Source organism: Sinohyriopsis cumingii, chromosome 15 (assembly GCF_028554795.1).
Source record: "Sinohyriopsis cumingii isolate HCF-2022 chromosome 15, ASM2855479v2, whole genome shotgun sequence".
Lineage (NCBI taxonomy): Eukaryota > Metazoa > Mollusca > Bivalvia > Unionida > Unionidae > Sinohyriopsis > Sinohyriopsis cumingii.
Window position 1 is genome coordinate 139,988,928 of NC_142975.1, and position 21,712 is coordinate 140,010,639.

A 21,712-nucleotide genomic window follows, 5' to 3' on the forward strand; every position below is an offset into this window, starting at 1 on the left:
CAAATGTTTGACAGTTTGGATTGAAATGTAAAGCTAAGTATTATACCTTTATTTTGTTTTTTTTAAAACATTATGATCCAACAGAATTAAATGCAGGTTCAAGTACTGTGAAGTGAAGGAGCCCCAGGTGGCTTAGTGGTCTAAAGCACTTGCCTTTACCAATCACTCCCACCTCAACTCTGTCACTTTGGATTTGAATCTCCGGCTTTGCCAATGTGGGTATGTGAGAAAGCTTGTCAGTAGCTTCCTCGGGGTTGGTGGTTCTTTACTGGGGTTTTCCCAGATTCTTCCTTCGCCAGTTATTTTGGCTACTACGTATAGTCTATCTTGCACCAAGAATTGGCATTAAACCCAGAACAACAACAATAACCATGAAACGAAAAAATATTTTAAATTTACGTAGACTAAAATTATTGCTATCCATTTGACTGATGTTTTATATTCTGTGTATTTCTCTCCCTTTCTTTCTAAACACATACATGCATTCATAATTTATTTATTTGTTCTCAAATACATTATAATGAGCTATATTTTGCTGGTTTGGTACATAACATGGTCAACAATTATTAATGCAAGCACTATAACAAATGAGAACTTTATTTTTGCTAGTTGTTTTTGGTTTTGTCTGTTGGACAGCGTTGTTGGTGTTGCTTGCATTAATGTAAAGTAAGGTATGAAACTCAGTTTCTCTTATCATTTCTTTAATGTATTTAAACTCTCTTCACTTAGTTATCTTCCAGTGTATTTAAACTCCCATCACCTAGTTATCATCCAATGTATTTAAATTCCCTTTCACCTAGTTATCCTCCATATTCAACACACAATCTAATATTCCATGGCTAGCTTGTTTAGAGAGGTTGTACTGTAGTTGGTATCAGGTATAAATTTTATGATGTTTACAATTTGAGCTAATTTATCTTGCAGACCTTTAATATCTCCGCTTCTGACGCAGCCTTGCCTTCTCCACCATCATATTCAGAAGCAATTGGTGAAATTGTTCGTCCAGTCAACACTCCAGTCACCCCTGGGAGCCCAAACTCAACAGACAGCAGCCAATCAGAACACTGCCATCGTCCAGCTTATGACACATCTAGCTCCTCATCCAATTCAGGAGTTGTAGATTCTTACAGACCTGTCTCCTGTAGACGAAACTTTTCCTATAGTTCTCTTGACTCAGAATTTGACACAGTACCATACTCTGCTAACTTGGAAGATAATCCAACAATTATTAATGAGCGCTCTTCAGCTGTATCCAGAAGACCAGTCTCCACTCCCAGGTATGCTGGTCAAAGGTCAGAAAGTCAGCAGAAAAATAGAGTTGATGATTGGAAAGGAGCAGAGGTCATTGATGAAAATCTCTGTGCTAAAGATAGAGCACAGAAGGTCAAAAGGAAGAAAAAGAAGAGAGGACAGCAAAGATTGAAATCACAGGGACGGAGGGATTTAAACGAAAGTACTACTCCAGAGCAAAGAGACAGTGGGCTTCTGATGCAGCAGGAAAATATAAATGCACAACATGCTCGCAGACCCCAATCTTCATCAAGAATAGAAAATCAGATTATCAGTAGTGTCATGCCTAATCAAAGTAGCACTTCTATTCAAAGACAAAAGTTTGATGTAACTAGACCTGTGGAGTCATCCTCTCGTTCAAGGTCAAGATCAAGGTCACCACTTCAGGAGAAATCCCCAGGTACCATGCCATCTCCATCACACAAGAGATCCAGAAATAACTCCAAACCTTGTAATCAAGAAAATAAAATGAATACCATGGGCAGATCTCCTGGACAGGATTTCACCATGGAGGATAATTTAGCTGACCGGAACAGTTGTTCTGGGAGCAGGGACACATTGATACCATGTAGAAATTATGGAAATCAAGGAAACCAGTCAGCCACCTCCATTAGATCTGCAGATACACCTTTTAGTTTAAGAAATCAGAGCAGATCAAGCTCAGATTCATGTTCACCACCAGCAAATCAAAGAAAGAAAATCAGGAAGAAGAGAAGACAAGGACCAGTCAGTTCAAGTGCACAGCAAACTCCTTCCTCCTCTGCCGCCACAGAGGTAGTAATGCAGAGGTCAGCTGACAATACACAGGTTATGATGGGTTCTGAAAGGGAAGAGCTTGGTGAGGTACACAACAGGTCTGGATCTCCCACTGCAAGTCCACCAACTAGTCCTGCATTATATTTCATGACACTATACAGAGAGGGTGGGGAGGATGAAGATGTTTTTGTGTGAGAAATATAGAGACTCATTAGACACAGTTTTCCCAAGGTCTATAATATTTTCTTGCCCCAGGGGTATATTAATCTTTCTTGCCTCAGGGGTATATTCAAAGTTCTTGTCTCAGGGGTATATTAATCTTTCTTGCCCCAGAAGTATATTAATCTTCTTGCCCCCAGGGGTATATTTAGCTTTCTTGCCCCAGGAGTATATTAATCTTTCTTTCCCCAGGGGTATATTTAGCTTTCTTGCCCCCAGGGGTATATTAAACTTTTTTGATCTAGGGATAAATTAGTTGGTCTGTGTGATGTCATTCACTTAATGGCATAAGTGCACATATTGTAACCCAAAGATTGTACAAAATAATGTCATATTCTTCAGTATTTCAACAAAAATTATTGAATGCAGTAGATACGAAAGTTGTCTTCCCCATGATAGGAAAATGTAACAATCATAGAAAAATATTTGTACAGGAATTCAGCAAGCCTCATCCATGGCACAGACATTACCCTTCATATTATCTATACCTAGCCTGCTTACTCACATAAGAAAAATATTGTTAATCTGGTTGATCTGATCTCCATTTCTTCAGCTAAGGAAACTAGTAAAGAATAATTTAATAAAGGTCAAGAAAGAAAAATAAACAACTGTACAGTGGTCAATGTTATACTTCTACATGTCTTAATAAGTGCAAATGCAGGTCTTTTCTCAAAACTGTAAGAAAAATACCCATTTATGAGTGCATGTATATCAATCCCACCATGCCATGTGAAGGGAAAAGGATGCTGAAACTTGCCTTTAACACACTGTCATGCATGCCTGGCAGCTTCTTAACCTTGAACATCATGTGTTAAATCTGTCTGAGAAATGGATTGAACATGTTGGGAATAAGGCAGCAACATTTACACATGATCAGTTTAGTATTGCTTGCTGCCTGTAAGTGCTTACAAAACTGGTAACAGTATAATGAACATGGCTGTCAGCTATGAAGGAACTACCATTCTAATAAAATTATATATTTCCAGATCTATGCCAAAGGTTATTGTTTATTAAGATATTCCTGTTAAATATTCTGAATGTATGGATGATTTCCCTATCAAATATGGCATTGGGCAGAAAAAGTCTAAGTTGATGAAAATTGTACCACAAATAACACATTTCACAGATTGATTTAGTGATCATGCTTACAAATATTATTTAAACTATTTACGTTGAAAAAATACACTCGTTGATGAGTAGCATTGTTTTTTATTAAATTCTAAATACTGTTTCAGCTTTTTAAGACATTGCAGTTTTCTTATAGTATCGGTTGATTGTACAAAAAGCTTCCTATGTACATGCAGTTTCATTATTGTTTAATGAGCTTTAACCTTATGAAAATTAATTAATGTTTTGGGTTTTGTTTTAGGTGTGTAAAATACCTTTTGTGGAAAATATAATTTCTTTAAAATGTTGCAGAAAAATCACTTAAAGGGTATGAAATTCTGTAACTCAACATCTTGATGTAATATCAAATATAGTGTATTGGAAAAAATAGTTTTTTTTCAGCTTTCATCAATTAAAAACATGTATGCACCTGTTATCTGTATTTTACAAAATAACAGAAGGGTCTGAGGAAATCACTCAATTGAGTATTGTTGTGAGGGGACCGATTTTTGTTGAGCCCACATCATGATAGTCTCTTTTCATCTGGTGGCATCAACATTTACATGTAGAGTTTGCTTAGTGTTTTTAATGCAAGTGGGAGTTTGCCATTAAGGCCCTGGTCTTATTCCAGAAAAATCAACTAAAAATGTATGATGAAGTTTGTTGATGCATTTAAATTGCACAAAACAATTGAATTTTAAGCATTTAGTTTAAAGTTGTCCACATATTATGCCTGCCGTAAGCACAGTCCATGTTACATCATAGTGTTTTCAGTCAATATAAACTATGCTGTGTTTAAAGTCAGATGTTCCATGCCTGCCATACGCACAGTCCATATTACATCATGGTGTTTTCAATCAATATAAACTATGCTGTGTTTAAAGTCAGATGTTCCATGCCTGCCATACACACAGTCCATGTTAAATCATGTTAGTGTTTTCAGTCAATATAAACTATGCTATCTGTTTTCAGTCAGATGTTCCATGCCGGTTTGAGATAATAGTACTTGATCCTTATGAAGGCACTTATAATCAGATGGACCCAGTCTTGATCACTAAGACATATGTATCATTCAAAATAGCGTAATTAACATCTTGATGATCAAGGCTTAATGTGGTTGCAAAACGTTTTGTTGTTGCAGGTTTCACAAAATGCAATTATTTCCTAACCAGTGAGTAAAATACCCATTTTGTTAAATTCTTGATTTCTGCTCGTTATGAATAACTTACATGTACAGATAGATTTTATGTTGATAAAATTTGTTTTGTCTCTTGATTTGCTGTCATTAAGACATTGAATCATGCCAATCATTGATTAATGAAAAATGTACCATATGAGGCAGATCCAGCTGCAAACTGCATAAACCAAAATCTCCTGTAGCATAGTGTACCAGCAGATCTGATTCTATACAGTTTATTATTATTAATTTAGTAGAAATAGCAGTATAGACCCTGATCTACCAACACATTATGGCAGATTAGGGTCTCTGTTGCTTGCAGCTGAAGCCAACTTGTTCATGAGTGTATGTTAGTCTTTTCTTCCTTCATTGTTACTGTATGGACATAGTTAATGTCTAATTTTATGTTCATTTTGAGATGATATATTGAATCATCTTTCATCTACTGTATATTGTTATGCAGTCACGCCAGTTATGGCTGGTTGGATACATGCAATTTTGTGCCACTTCTATAGAGAAAGTTGCCTTAGTGGACACCCATATAAACCACACCTCTTTATTTGATGCAAGATTTTTGGGTTCTGCTTGTAATCATTTTTGTCTCGCTGTTTATAAGCATGGTGAGATATAGTAATCACATTTTTAGTGATGGTGTTAATAATGTCCTCATTAGTATTAAAATGTAATATTACACTTTCTGAAAATGATGAACAATGATTATATTTTTATGTATACATGTGCAGGTGAAACACCAGGTTCCACAGAACTTGTTAATCTCCCTATAATAAAGGATACATTTTTGTGGTATACATGTCCGTTATAAACCGGTTGTTCTGTCATTTTACTGTATGTGTCATTTTTAAACAGGTTCACTGTCTTGGAATTGCGAGTATTTTATTTGAGAATAGCTTTGTTTCTGTGTTTATAAATTGTATAAGAATAGTACGGATTACACAACAAAACTACTACCATATATACTTACTTACAAGTCTAGTCAAACTGAAAAAGACAAAGATCCTGATCTGCCATATCATCCACAGATCATGGTATATGTTGTTTGTTCTTCTGATTACTCCCAACAAACCACACAGACCCAGATCTGCCAGCGCAGTATGTGATAGCAGATCTGGGTCTGTGCAGTTTGCACTTGGACTCATCTTTTAAGCGAGTATTTATGGTAACAAAGACATTGTAGAATATATTTTATTATGGCTTATATTCCTGAATGTAAATTTTTTTATCTTTTTTAAAATATGAATTGTTGATTCTGTAAATTTACACTTTTAATTGGATCATTCGGGTCAGTTATATCAGATTATATGAAGATTTAAGTTTTGATGTCTCGTATCCATTCATTTTTTAAATGTGTATTATGTATTTTTATTTTTGATGTTTTCCTTTGAACTTTGATCCATCAATTAACCAATGCGGATGTTTAATCTTTGTTGTGATATCTTTGTAAAAAAATTTTTTTGTATATAATGTGATTGCTGATCATATTCACATTGAACATAAATATTTTTGCTTAGACTTGACTGCTTATGTAAGCTTGTAGAGACTTGAATAATTTAAAAGTTATTACAAATTTAATGTTTTGATACTTTTATTAGATATAAGACAGATATTTAGATAATTTTAGCAGCATTTTATAAACAAAATCCATTTTAATTGAAGCATACAATCCCTAAGCAGCATTTAATTATTTTGAATTTTTAAAGGACTAAAATATTGTTGAGAAAAACTGCAGCCAGGTGCATTATTTTTACCAATTAGAAACTCCTTACTTGTTGCTGTCATTTACTGCAAGTAATTATGTATATGACCAGTAGCTTGTTCTAGTTCTAATAGTTGGTTTAAAAGATAGAATTATTAATTTTTATTCATTTTCCATTTGATGCAGGCTGCCAATTTTCCTTATCTGGGTTATGTACAGCACATACCTGCCAACTTTTGTTGAGGACTAGCAGTTGGTGTAAAATTTAAAGATAAATGTCATTGTAACTTAAAGAAGAAAAATGGTTTCTGCATAGTAAAAGTTTTACAGCACAGACCTGGACAAAATCTTGTAGATACCTTGCACTTGGAGCAAGTAAGAAACCTATAAATAGTGGGGTCAAAAAGTCAAGGTCATTGACTGAAAAAAGAACTATGGTTTCCACACATTAACATTAGTTCTGCATTACAGACCTGAACCAGACTTTGAACAAAGTTTGTGGAGGACTTGCACTTAAGGTATAAAATAGTCTGTTGATTTTGGGGGTCAGAGGTCTGGATTATTATTGCTGAAGGAATAATGGGTTTTGCAGAATAACTGTTTTCTATAGCCAGTTCTGTGATCAAGCTTTGTGGATGGTTTGCACTTTGGGTAATAAAAAAACCCTGTCTAATTATGGGGTCTAGAGGTCAGTGGCATGGCAAATCTAATGAGAACAAAATTGTTTCTGCACAATAGCATTAACCCAAGACCACATACCCTGACCAAAGGTCCAGAACCAATGACTCCCATTGGTCAGTAATCTGCAGTCAATTTTACTCTTCTGCTTTCTGCATACAGGACTATTATACATGGGATGAGTGTATAATGTGCCATTCTAGTTTAAACCAGGATACCGGTCATCCCCCATCTCCAGTGTCACACAGTAAAATGTATCCATTGGGAAGTCATATCCATATTGTGCTGTTCAATACTATACATTTTCTAAACAAGATTGAAATTCAGTTGAATGCTGCAGCCATTAAAGTGGGTAATTTTATTTTAATTTTTATGATATACAACATTTTCCAGGTAATCTGTTTTATATACTTTAAGTGGATCTGTCATAGCAAATTCAGTCTACACCTCTTCCTCGATACCTCGTGCACAAATGGGTTCACAAACATAGACCGCAGTATAAATGAGGGCGCGAGTTACAGAGGGACCTCACAAAATTGAAAAATCCTCTTAGCTGAACTTTGAGAAAACGTTTTTTTTTTTTTTATAGGAAACTGGGCTCTTTAATGACTGAATCCTTGTTTTACAATTATGTCGATAATAATTGTTAATAATGCACTTTTTCTGATGAAGTTGTTCGCTATTATGAATAAATACATTTATTTTCAAAATGTCAAACGTGAAAGATTGTTCCAACTGGTTTCAACAATTATCATGTGTACGCGAAAACATCTGAATATTATGTCACTCCTTTTTGTTTTGTTGATTAGTCTGGTTCCCAGAGTGGTATATAATAGTACACTGCCAAGTCAGGAATCAGAGTAGCAGGGAACTAGACAGCTACCACCAAACAAGATTCCTTTTTTTAAAAACTAGCTACATATATTTCGTGAGACAATCATCTACATTGAAACTCAAATTTTGTATTATTCAGTTAGTACAGTATTGATGTCGTGATTTCATTGGAAGTGATAGTAAAACTTATTATCATCCTTGATGGTATCTCTAAGTGCCAGTTCAGGAATTCTCTGAAACTCGCTTGCCCACAGTGGTCCGTATATGTGAAACCAAGCTCTTTATTTTGCGAAATATTCGTTTTGCTTGGTTTCCTTGCTTTCTTTGATCACAATTTTGAATGAGTTGGTTAAATTAAGGTAGATAATGTTACATACACAATAACATTTATAACAGTGTTTAATTGATTTACTGAAGTGAGTTCACCCAACATACAACCAGGGCTGCTAGATTTTAAGTAAGAATTGTGTGCCTTTTAACTTTTCATTTATTCCACCTCCTTTGTTTGATTCAAAAGACATAATTGATGTGATAATACAAAGGAGTCCAGCTTTTTATTCAGTGCAACAATACAAACAATACTTCCACAAGATAGTTATTAAAACATGGTCAGGACTTAATTGGATTCTCAGAGAAATGCCTGCAGACATAGCTGACACATTTTACGTTTAAATACACATTGCATTTATGATGATTACACTTAAGAGGAACTAAAAGATAGAACTAAAACACAAATTGCACTTAATAAAAATTATTTAATTGGCATTTAAATATTAATTTTACTGCCTACACTAGCCAACAGTGACATTTTATTGATAGAAATTTCCTTGAATATTTTTAATTATGTTATACTAAAAATATAGTTTGGAAAGAAAATGTAACCAATTATATGACCCCTTATGAAAAGCTGATAATTTCAAAATGTTGATTGAAATTTCCAGGTCCTCTCTACAGTTTTCGACCATAAATGAGCGATGTATCAAGGTTTCAGTTAGCTATTTCGATTGAGATTTTCTTCAAGTTCAATAAATAGGAATCAGTTTTGGGGAGGTATTTTCTGGTTTTAAAAAAGTGGGATTCACGCCTGACCCCGCATTACAAGCGGGTTCACCACTTATCAGGGCACGAGTTATCGTGGGAGTGGTGTATATTTTAACTCTGTTTTCATTGTACCTGTGCAAAGTAAGATGTTATGAGTGTTCAATATTAGCTGTTTTCTTTCATTAGACCAATATTTGAGGATTACATTGATTATATCTCATTTAATCTGTTGCAGTAGAAATTGTGTTCCATTTTATACTTCTTTGCATTATAAATAATCATTTTTATGTTTTGATACGTGTAGCCATGTATTGTATTGCTATATTTAAAACAATTTGCTTTTGTACATGCCATAAGGCACAGCATACTGTCATGTCTGTCTCTCTGTACCCTCTTTTCACTCAGTAAATAAAGTTCTCCACTATCTACCATTACCAGACCTTCTAAATGGAATTGGTCTAGCAGTTTTGAGGTCAAAAGATAAATGGTCAAGGTCACTAACCTGAAGAAAAATGGTTTCCATGAAATAACATTAGCTCTACATCACAGACCTAGATCAAGCATTATGGATGGCTTGTACTTGAGATAAGCATTTTGATTTAAATGGCTAATGCCCAAAAGCTTTGGTACTACATCCAAAGACCTAAACCAAGCCAGGTGGAGGACTTTTTCACTTTGGATAAGAAAGAAGGCTGTCAAAATAAAAATGGCTTATGCACAAAAGTGTTATTACTTCATCACAGATCTGGACTAAACTTTGTTGTTGACATGTACCCCTGCCCTTTAAGGTCAGTGGTTAAAATCACTGGTTGTACCAAACCCTGTTGAAGGCTAACACTTTGGATAAGTAAAGTCTATTGATTTTAGTGTCAAAAAGTCGAGGTCTGAGACTAAAAGAAGTAAAATATTTTTTCATACCTTTAGTTTCTATGTCACATACCTTGACCAGAGTTTGAGGGCTTGCGTTTAAGATAAGGTAAGAGACCAGTTGATTTTGTGGTTAAAAGTAAACAGTCATTATAATTCAAAGAAAAATGGATTGTGCACAATAAGTTTTGTCATAGTTCAGGTCCATGACCAAATTTTGTTGGATGGTTAGTACTTAGCTTAATAAAGAAATCAATAGATATTTTACATCAAAAGGTCAGAAGGTCCATGGTCACAGTCACACTAAGTCTAATAAGAAAGAAGAAGTATCTGAACAGAAAGTTGAGTTCAAGACTGCAATGCACACTTTAACGGTCAACATCATTAAGACTGCCCTTGTGTTTACATAGAGGACTATTATACATGGGATGGGTCATGTATAATTAGCCATCCATGGTAATTTTGTTAAGAAGTTATGTAGTTATTCAGTGCTTTATTAGAGACATTTAGTGTTTGTCGCTTGAATTTAATGACAAAAGATACATCATTTGATCTTGACAATCATTGTGTTGCGGACAACCGCTCTGGTGGCCTAGTGGTTAGAGCGTTCACCTCAGATGCGGGTTCAATTCCTGGCTAAGTCATACCAAAGACTTACAAAAATGGTACTAACAACAGTCTCGCTTGGTGCTCAGCATTAAGAGGTTAGTGTTAGGACTGGTCGGCCTGGTGTCAGGATAATGCGACTGGGTGGGACATCATGCTACATGTCTGTGGCATGATGCCCCAGTGCTAGACATCACTGTAAACTGCCACACTGCAGACATCATAGCAATATGACTGAAATTTTTTTAAAGCTACATTAAAAATCCAAGTCATACACATACAGTGTTGCAGTCACCTACAGTTTTTCAAAACTTTTAATTTTCCTCACTTTGGTTAGATGCCAAAAAAACTTATATACCTGCAGTTTCTTTTTTGATGATCTTTTTACTTTTGTACACCGATCTATGTTACCTTTGTGCAAATAATTGTAGAATATTGACTCTGTAGGAGTTTGGGGAATATACAAAAATCTTAAGTTATAGCAAAGAGTAACTCGTCTAAACAACAAAGTTCATTCAGAAGACTGCAAAAGGATCAACAAAATGATTTGCAATAACTTAATTTTGCATGAAATGATCTTAAAGTCACATTTTTCCACTAAAATTGTAATAATTTTCTATTTGATACAGTTCTAGTGAATCCGATTCAAAGATTTATTGATTTGTTTACTTGAATGCAAGTATTTATTAATATCATACATATCTAAATGTACAGGTAAAACTATAATCAGTTAAAATGTAGATACTGCATTATTTTACCTAACTCTCATTTATTTCCATCACATTGTCATAACTATAATGTCTCATAACACCTTTACATTTCACAAAGAGTACTGGCTGATGAAAAGATATGTGATAGAATCTCTGTTTATTCAACATTTCATTATACAATATGCCACTTGCTGGTGGCTAATGATATTATCCAACTCATGTCATAAAATACATTATCTCATGACCATGAAGAATAAGCAGGAGACTTTTTTTTAACACATTAGCAGATGTGTCATGCAGAGGAATGAAAGCCAAGTGCCTTTCCATAGGGCAAACAGAGGCACTGATCCTAAGACCTTACCAGGCAGGTATCAAACCTGCAATCCATTGACTATGAGTTTGATGCTCTACCAGATGAGCTACACCAGGTCCCACTGTGAAGTTTGGATTTTTGCATAAAAATTGATGGAATAGTTCCTTCACTGATTATTTCAAAGAAAACACGAACTTTAAGAGTGGATTTTAATAGCTGAAAGAGAACAGTACTTTTGTTTATAGTATATCTTGTATCTACAAAGTTTCATCAAGGTAAATATTAATCAGAATTCTGTTCTCTGTGGCAATGATTGCAGGGAACTTAATGTCACAGAAAGAAATATGGGTGTTATCTTCCACAAGCATTTTAACCGTATAAACTTACATATTTCTAGCATGATTTGTTATACTTGGTACATGTTAGATTTTCTGTGAGAAGTTCAGAATCAAGTATATATTATATATCCCTGATGCTCATTGGTCAGACAAAAGTGAAAATCATAGAATAATATTATACTATTTAAAAATGTATACAAGTATTGTAAATTATTTACTAGTTTAAAAAGTCCTCTAATCTAAACATTTATAGCCAGGAATCACTTAATCGCATAACAGAAGGATACAAAATAATGTTTTTTTTTATCAATTCCAGTTGAGTTGGCAGTCTTTTGGTTGAATTTTTTTAATCAGATATCCTAATTAACCAGGTGCTACATATTGTTAATTGTTAAAGTATATAAACTAATTGGAGATACAGATATGCAAGACTATTTTACTAAAGAAAGTTTTTTGTTGTTGTTTATGTTCTGTCATCTGCTAGTAAAAACCACTATATGACTCAAACCTAGGTCACATAACTATAGAAAGGATAATAGCTAGTGAGCTTTTTTAATATTGCTGGTTGTGGCCATTTTTTTATTATATGAGAATACTGTACGCTAATTGCCATTCACAAATTTTCAAAATGTTAAGATGTGGAGTTTGTTAAAATTATATTTTTAGCCGGTTATATCATGATTAAAGATCACAAATGGAAAAAAATGTTTGGGCTGGAGTAAAAAGTAACTACTACTGCATAATGAATTCTGGGAACTTGGACTCGGGAGAGAAAGAAAAAAATAATAAAAGGTGTTTTCTAACATTAGAGTATATTGATCTCTTTACTTTTTACTTGTATATCTGGTATAATCACTTATTAGCTCACCCGCATTTATGGCAAAGTCTGTGTATGGTATGGCCCTGCGTGTCTTGTATCCATCAACAGTTGTTAGCACTCAAGTCCATATTAATGATCCAGTTTCAATTAAACTTGGAATATGGGGTTATGTCATCAGTCTCAGATCAGTTCATTAATGAACAATATCCATACATATTAAGTGTGATAATCTTGTTTCTGATCCGTCAAGCCTGTTACCATCCTGGAAGCTTATTTTTGATCTGATATTGATCAGACTTGAAATATGAACTTGTATCATCAAAATCTTGGTTTTGAAAATGAGCATGATCAGCGTAAATTACAGGTAATCTTGCATCACGTTGGCTGACCATGTTACAACTTTGGTTGATGAATTTGGATTAGATGCTTATATTAGCAACATCTGTGACAAGTTCTGTAAAAAAATTGGTGAGATGTACATTTACAAATGAATTGACCTGTTTTTAATTAACTTTGAAATATGGGTTTATATCATTAAAATCTTGGATGTTTTCAGTAATTAGCAAGAGTCATGAGGTAATTGGGCATCTATCAGTTGAGCTTGTTACCACACACAAAGCCATATTTCTGATCTGAATTTGATCAAACACAGAATATATACTCTTGGATGAGTTGTGTAAAGTGCAAGATCCACACATACTAACAAAGTAATCCTACATCTGATTGGCTAAACTTGTTAACGCTGGAAGTCATAATAATGATCTGGTAATGATTAGACTTGTAACATATGCTTTTATCTTTATGATGAGTTCAATAATGAACAAGCATCTGGGCACATTAATTATGCCTATCTTTAAAAGAATTTTAATCAGAATATAGTAAAATATTTAAATCAATATGATGTAAACGTTGGGAGACAATTTGTGTTCTTACAGTGCTATACAAGCCTACTTAATTAAAAGGTCAGCTGTTAAGTTATAAAAGTCAGGTGAGTGATATTAGGCCCATCTAGGTCTCTTTTGCTAATATATTGTTTTCATCAGCAGTTTTGTAACCTTTTTTTTTAATTGTTGAGAAGTACAGATCTCTTGCTATATATTTTGATGTACATCTTTGAATGTTTTAATTCCATAGGTTGTGTTTCTTGATTTTGAAAACTAAAACTCACTTGCTAGCAATGTGATGGAAATTATTTTTTTTATGATACTTTATATTCTTAGAGTTGGACTTCCTTTTGTTGTATTTATTATCCCTGAGAATAATTAGACCTCCTTTTGTTATAATTAGTATCCCTGAGAAATAAAATTAATTTTGTTATTCCAGTTAAAACTCCCATTTACAAAATTGTACATTTTTGTGGTTTGTACAACTGTGAAATATCCTTGAATGGTGGGAGTGGCAGAGGTTCCTTGAACATTCCTAGACTTTAGAAAAAAGTTTGTTTTATCTTTAAATGTTATGAAAAAACAATGTTCCCCCCTTCTATCGTTTTGAATTTATCTATGGATATACAAAACATTAAAAGTGAATTAAAGACATCACTTTTCAAATTCAACATTTTTGCTGTTTACATTTTAAAAAATTTAAAGAAAAAAAAAAAAACAATGATAAGAAAATATGTGATCAAATGACATATGACTTAGTTACCAAGTGGAGCAGCATCCCATTGCTGTAGTGGTGTGCTATTCAATTATGGTTTGTCTTCTTCTTTTGTAATGATTTATATAGTGATAACATATTGACAAGACCATACTCCTTCAAAACCTTCCCAAGTTCTCAAAAATCAACACTCTAGGGCCGTTCGAACCATGATTTTTCTCCTAAATATATCTATCATTGATATTGTGTCCCTGTTTTCTGATAAATGTATCATAATTCACAGAAAAAAATCCACTTTTGCTTATACTCAGTAATGACAATATTGTATGAAACCTTAGAACATTCATTTCTTTCACTCTACAGTCGTTCAGGATGGTCATCAATCAAAATAAAACTTTGGGACCCCATAGATTGGATGTTTGTTAACATTATTTTTAAAATTGTTATCTGTTTACATCAAAGTGTGAAACTTCTTGAACACTTTCAGAAATCATTTTTCATTTGTTCACTATCATTTGTCAAAATATTTATTCAAGTATCATGACTAAAAATAAAACAAATTTGTAACAATTGCGCTTTTCTCTTATTTTCTTTTACCACCAAACATGACATCAGTCAAAACTGTATAATCATACTTTTTACATAGTTGCCTTAAAGGAAGATTTTCAAATTAAATACTTTTGAAACAGGTGTATTCTTTAAGTACTGATACAAATAGTCATCTTTTGGGTTTATGTATACTCCTTGGGGACAGCGTGGGTACTTAAAACCTAGACTTTGTGATTAGTTCACTTTTCTTAAAGGTACTCAAAAACAATGTAAAACAATGACAGTGTTCCAGTAAAATGTGATATTTTAATTGATTGCAATAACCTGCACTGCACTGTCCCACCTAAAAACATAGTGGCTTGTACATCATGTCCCATACTGTCTCCAGACATCAATACAGAAAATTAAATTTATAACTACCTCAGGGAACCTTCCCAATTGACACTGTTTTATCCCTTTTTTATTATTTTCATCCAAATTATTCTGACATCTGATTGCTGAAAGGGTCACATGTTCAATACAATGTATTGCTTTTCTCATGGATTTCAGCTTTGCAAAAAAATGTATTCTGCTTGCATGGGGAGATTTCTAAAACATGGTATGAAAATAATTAGATGCTTTTTTGGCTCCATTGTATAAAAGTGTGGGGGTTTTCCAGGTTGAATGAATAGTTTTTTGAGCTGAGGAAAATACTGGCTGACACTTAAACATTTACAATTCACAGCTCAGTGAAACACTGCATTGACTGAAACAAGCCTGTAATTGATTTATTCCTTTCATAGCAGGGGCCCCGAGTGGCTGAGTGGTCTAAAGTGCTCATTATTATGGATTATTGCCATCTCACCTCTGATTGTGTGGGTTCGAGTCTCAGGTTCGCCCCATGTGGGTATGTGCGAAAGCTTGCCAGTAGCTTTTTGTGGATCAGTGGTTCTTTCCGGGGTTTCCCCTGGTTCTTCCTCCACCATTTATACTGGCTGCCATGTATAGCCTATCTTGTGCTGAAAAATGTCATTAAATCCTACAACAACTTTCATAGTATGATCTAAAAATCCATATGCCATTTAAAAATTAAGTATGAAGCAAAAAAAAAGATATACTTGTTTTTTTAATTTCAGTGATTGTGACTAAATACACAAACATCAAATACACTGCATTTGTTATAGCTCAAACATTCAACAAGCAAGTACTGTCAGTTCATTTTCATCGGTATCCAATTTAGTGGTTGCGAAAAATGACATTTTTGTGGGTACCTGGGCTAGGGAAGAGGTTCCTGTTTCCCACACAAAAAGCATTGTTCATTGGGTCATTACATTTATGGTTTGAGGTTACCATTAAAATTGGTACCACCCCAAAAATGTGAATTGATAGTATGTGCTGCACTTTAAGGACTTACTCTGTAGTAACAAACAACCATAATTTGCCTGCAACTTTGAAAATGTTAACAAAAGAAAAACCTGAACTACAATTTTTTGCATGCTGCACTTGCAGTTTTCATAAAAATTCTAAATTATCTTTTGTCCATGATGACAATTGTTTCATGTGTTGCATCCAGGTCAACGAACAGAAAACGGTAGTCATATTTTCCATGGTCATTCTGAAACAGAAAGAAAGAATAATATTTCTCAAGGTACATTTTGCATGAGACTATACTGTAAAGTCACAACATTATATACCAATTACTCAACAATTCTGTAGAATCTGTATAAATAAACATATTCACATTTCATAGGTGAGGGTCTTAGGATCATATATTTCATCTGTGCTTACTGACAGCAAAATGTGTTAGATATCAAGCTTATTAACAGTTTTGCAGTAAATAAAATGAATGATATCAGGAGATTTTTTTTGTCTAAGTGCAACTGGACAATTAAATGTACTTCTTAAGTTCACATGAATCTAATGTTTGCAATATATAATATTCATTACACAATTGTTGGGAGGTAGGGTGAACCAGAAGAATCCAGAACACTGGATCACCCTGTAGAAGATTCCAGAGCACTGGATCACCCTGTAGAAGATTCCAGAGCACTGGATCACCCTGTAGAAGATTCCAGAGCACTGGATCACCCTGCAGAAGAATCCAGAGCAATGGATCACCCTGTAGAAGATTTCAGAGCATTGGATCACTCTGTAGAAGATTCCAGAACACAGGATCACCCTGTAGAAGAATCCAGAGCACTGGATCACCATGTAGAAGATTCCAGAGCCCTGGATCACCTTGTAGAAGATTCCAGAGCACTGGATCACCCTGTAGATACCCCATAAATAACGGTTCATGTGTAATGCCCATTTATTAGTGTCTAAGGGAGTAGCCTAACTTCGTGGTACATCAGTGTCTTAGTGGGACATCAGTGTGAAGTGGGATTCTGGAAATAGCAATAGGCAAGTGTTATGAATTAGTTTTATCCCCTCCAAAAACAAAATTGTATTATCTGTAACACGATACCTCTAGCTACTGCATACCTGAAATTGTTGGTTTGATAGGAAGCTGCTGAATAAAAATAAATGGTGAATAAAAACAAACACAAGGAATATTCACCCTCCGTGAAGAGCACGAGATTACTACAGGATGTAATCTGCATGTGCCACTTTGAGAGTGATGACTGGCTCCAGTGAGAAAATGCCTTTACTTGGATGGGCTAATGAGCAATGGTAAAAGAAGACTACTACAGGATGGAATCTGCATGTGCCACGTTGAGAGTGATGATTGGATCCAGGTGAAAATGTCTTTACTTGGATGGGCTAATGAGCAATGGTAAAAGGAGTAAAAAGGAGTATGAGAACACCAAAATGCAGTTTTCATCACAATAATGACTGAGTAAGATTACACATACGAGGCAGCAATGGCACAAACCTCATAGGCTTTAATTTTTAATGAAAGACAGGTACCTATTGATAAGTGACCAGTAAGTTCTCTACATAGTTGTTACAATAATTTAGGAATGGTGGAGGCTAATATATTAATTAAACCTCTAATGGGGAAGAAAAGATGCTTCCTTCTCTGTTTAGAGGCCACCAAATAGAAACATAAAGCCCATACTGGACATAAAAGTCTAGGCTGATCATCCGCAGCACAGAAACAGCTGAGACTGGAGATCTTAACTGGAAGAGGAGCAACTGATGGAAGCTGGTTTTTGCAACAAAATAAACCTGGCTGGCAAAGGAGAGAAACTGACTCATAATTCCCACTGAACCTGATGACAGTTCTGCTTTATGGAAAGGGCATAAACCTTGCTCCTTCATCTCAAAGACCCTGTGGTAGGAAAGGAAACTGTGTTGGAGTAAAGTTCACGAAGAAGCTGGGTGGCTTTAGTAAGAGCCCACAAGAAACAAGAAAGATTCCATTTAGGCATTAGATAGTAATACACTGATCTTTGCAACTTGAAATACATGATCCGACCTGCTGAAATATTTTTTCCTCGATGTTTCTCTTTGGAAAGGAAGATACGTAAATCAGTCACTGCACTCATAAAGGGAGAGCTAGGATTGTCACTTTTCTACTACAACTATCACAAAAGATTTTCAATCGGTATCATACACCTTAGATGTCAATCATCTCCTAGACTGAATGATGCACTTGGCATCTTTGATCAAAAACTTTTTTCTTTACGAAGAGATCATTGCAGTCAAGCGTGAAGGTGGAGAATCTATTTGCTGTTTATAGGATAGAGCCCCTGTGCTACGATAGGAGGTCCCTCCTGTGCTGTAAGGCCCTGGGCTGGTTCAGCATTAGATTTTTGAAAATAACTGAACCACAATTACTATGGGCACTGGGGTGATCAAAATGAGTTGTGTAGTGGAGTTCCTGACTTTGTGTACAACCTGTGGAATCGTCCTGAAAGGTGGGAAGGTGTCGCAAACAGATGATCCCACTTCAGGCTGAAAGCATTACTGCTCAGGCCCACTAGTCAGGGAATGGGAAACAAAAATGCTCCCACCTGACTAGTGGGCCTAAGCAGAAGATGCTTTCAGCCTGAAGTGGGATCATCTGTTTGCTACACCTTCCCACCTTGTTGTTTAACTTGGTTGCAAATAAGTCTACCAAAAGAGTCCCTCAAAGTTGGAACCGGGAGTCTGTTATGGATGGGTGTAATGATGATTAGAATGGATCCTAAGGGCAATCAGGATGGTTTCACTTCTTGGTTATTTCTGAGAGCCAGGAGCAGATGCAAGTGACCACTATTGGTGGTCTCTCAAATCCTTAGTAGCCACAGATGGGATGAGACTTCTGAAGAGAGTTTATGCCTCCAGGGGGCAGCCCTCAGAAGGTTCTTACTGTGCTTAGTAAGACCTTGGATGACCACAGCAACATCTCTGCAGTAATGGAGAAGTTCTGATGACAAAGCCAGGGATAAAGACAATGCATGCTTGGAAGTTTTGCCACTGCTTCCAACAAACGATGAAGAGCCTTTGGTAATGGAGATCCCTCTTTCAGCTGACTGAACAAAGCTGCTGAAAAGAATTTGGCATGTGAGGCAATAGTAACTTGTGACCTAGCCTTCTGTTCTAAAGATTCCAGAGTTTTTACTGGCAATTAAGCGCAGATCCCTGTAAATAAAATACTCACTTGAGCCACTCTATCATCCAGGATTAGGGGTTTAATGGGCCAAGAAGGGGTATGGACTTGATAGCTAGAAGCAGCTACCAAAGGGAGATGGACCACAACCTACATTGTCTAGCAAAGTTTTGGCCCTTGCTAAATTTTGGAGAAAGCTCCTTAATCAAAACAGAGTGAGGACGGAACATAAGATCTAGTCGATAATTAACCCCAGAATGTTTTTCCAAACTGATAAGAATTTTTGAGTCTGACTCATCAAAACCAAAAGGTTTGTGACCCAGGTCACTGGCTCTCATTTACTGCTTTATCAAAAGACCAGCTTTCTTCCTTCCATGTTAAACGATGAGTAAGAGTGGGTAGGGGACCTAAAGTGAGGGGTAACACACTGGCCTTTTCTGTATCAAACTTGTGCATATCTGTGAGGACAGAAAGGATGTCTTCATCCCACTCTCTCTCCTGGAAGGCAGGACTATATGATCCAATGTCCCTTTGTTGTGGGGGAGACTTGAGGGAAAGAGTAACTCTGAACCAGTAACTCCTTTTGTGGAGTTAACAATCCATCCTTAGCATTGGACTCTGCAGGTGGGTAAGGTGATTCTCTACCCAGCTAGAGCATTTGAGTTCCATCCCTCTCTCTCTTTTATGACTCAGCTTTGTCAGCCAATGTTGGTCCACTGCTGAAAGTAAAGACTTCACTACCATGCAACTAAGGACCAAAAGACCATGACTGCATATAGGGAAAGGGCAATCACTTCACTGCAGTGGAAGGCCCCACATCTTGTAGGGAGTTGGAAGCTTAATAGGGATGGTGTGATGCCAATTTGATTCCCTTCCCTAATCTGCTATCTGTAAACTGATTCCCAATCCCCCACAGATTGAAACTGTGTTCTGTAGAGATGGGGTATTCAGCCCTATCGTTCAACCACTGGGGCTCCAATGACCTCTGACCAGTGACCAAACAAAGAACTGTCAGAAGGAAAGAAGGTGCTGTTCCTCCTGGAGAAGTCTGCAACTGGCTTCTGTCCCAGTGAAAATGAAAGTGTGCTGCTCCTCCCTTTCAGGTGGGTGTGCCTTGCTCTGCCCTCTTAAATCTGCTGACAGACGAGACAAAAGTACATTGTTGCTGAAATTTGACCTGGATCTGGCCATTTGTATCCCTAGTCACACGACTATACAAATCTCACGACCAACATGTCAATGACATCAGAGGTCATATAGTCACGTGATATCGACAATAAATTTCCATAGCTGTTGTACATAGAATTTGGATATATTATATAGAAGTCACTTAATGTTTGTAAATAAATATAATGTCACTTAACAATGACCAGAAACTTGTCGGTATCGCAGTAGGGTGGAGATAACCATTTTTAAGAAGTACTGAGCATGTGTCAGCCATGTTTTTGTTGGTGTCATGTGACTACCACATTGACATGTGCTCTCTGCATAGTGAAGCTGGTTTTCTTCAAATTGCAATATTTACAGATTTCTGGTTGTTGTTTTCACAATAAATATTTTGAGAAGTTTATGTTTTTTTGTTTTTCTATAAAAATTATGTGACTTTCATTTATATGTTCGATTTGTTTTCCTACAGCAACACTAGAAATTGTTTATTATTGATATAATTTGGCTCTATGACATCTGATCTCATTGACATGTAGGTTGCAAGAGTTGTGTTGTCATGTGACTAAGAGTGCAAATGGCCAGATCCAGGTCAAATTTCAGCAACGATGTACTTTTGTCTCGTCTGTCAGCGGATTAATGGTAGGTGTTTTGTCTAATTTTCCCTATCCTTACATAAATTGTGGTAAACAATCAAAGACAATTTGATAAAATGTTATTCGGAATATCCCATGATCGATATCTGGTTGCTCAGGGCATCTGCCAGTCAAAACCTTTTAACTGCTGGATATGTCTAGCAAATAAAAGGACTTAAGGAAGCCTGGTTTGTATATATCGGGAATACTCAGCATTGGTCTCTATGTACCTGGTTGTTTAGAACATGTGGGGGTCAAAACCTTTAAGCTGCCAGATATGTCAAGCAAATATAATTATGTCACTTTGCCTGATATATTCCCCTACCCATGTAATGGAAATATATTCATATCTTTGTTTCTCAAATTCAATCCTGTATACATAGCTAAAAGAAAGAAGTAATGTACTAATACATATGGCATACTATGAAACACAAATTCATTCCCTTTTCACTGATATTAGATCACTTTCAAGACATGTAGTTGTTTCTTGTTATTTTGTTCTTTTTCTTTAGATCAACTTCTTCACTATTTTGGATATCTGTCTTCTCTGTGCCAGAATGTAAATATCTATTGCTCTATGTATGTTTCTTTTTATGAGTATGCACATCTCTTTTTATAATCTTTATTGTCTCCTCATGAAAATCCTGCTTTGGGATGAAAAACTGAGCAATTTGGTTATTTTTACTTCATGATTGTCCAACCTCTGTGTGTGTGTGTGTGTGTATATATATATATATATTGGACAGTTGCTAACTGAGCATATTGGACGTTTGTGGTAG

At 35.5% G+C, this 21,712-nt stretch overlaps 2 protein-coding genes across 2 annotated transcripts in view; one reads left to right on the top strand and one right to left on the bottom strand.

The window, feature by feature from the left end:
• The window catches only part of LOC149782907 (uncharacterized), a 103,954-nt gene extending 89,315 nt beyond the window's left edge, over positions 1-14,639 (top strand). Inside the window, exon 14 of the mRNA XM_089934464.1 lies at positions 925-14,639. Within this exon, the coding sequence (XP_089790590.1) occupies positions 925-2,241 (1,317 nt within the window). The 3' untranslated portion in view covers positions 2,242-14,639. The remainder of the gene's footprint in view (positions 1-924) is intronic.
• A 1,071-nt stretch (positions 14,640-15,710) lies between these two features.
• Positions 15,711-21,712, bottom strand: part of LOC149782908 (mitochondrial import inner membrane translocase subunit Tim21-like) — a 28,241-nt gene continuing 22,239 nt past the window's right edge. Inside the window, exon 6 of the mRNA XM_089934465.1 lies at positions 15,711-16,212. Coding sequence (XP_089790591.1) covers positions 16,126-16,212 — 87 coding nt within the window. The 3' untranslated portion in view covers positions 15,711-16,125. The remainder of the gene's footprint in view (positions 16,213-21,712) is intronic.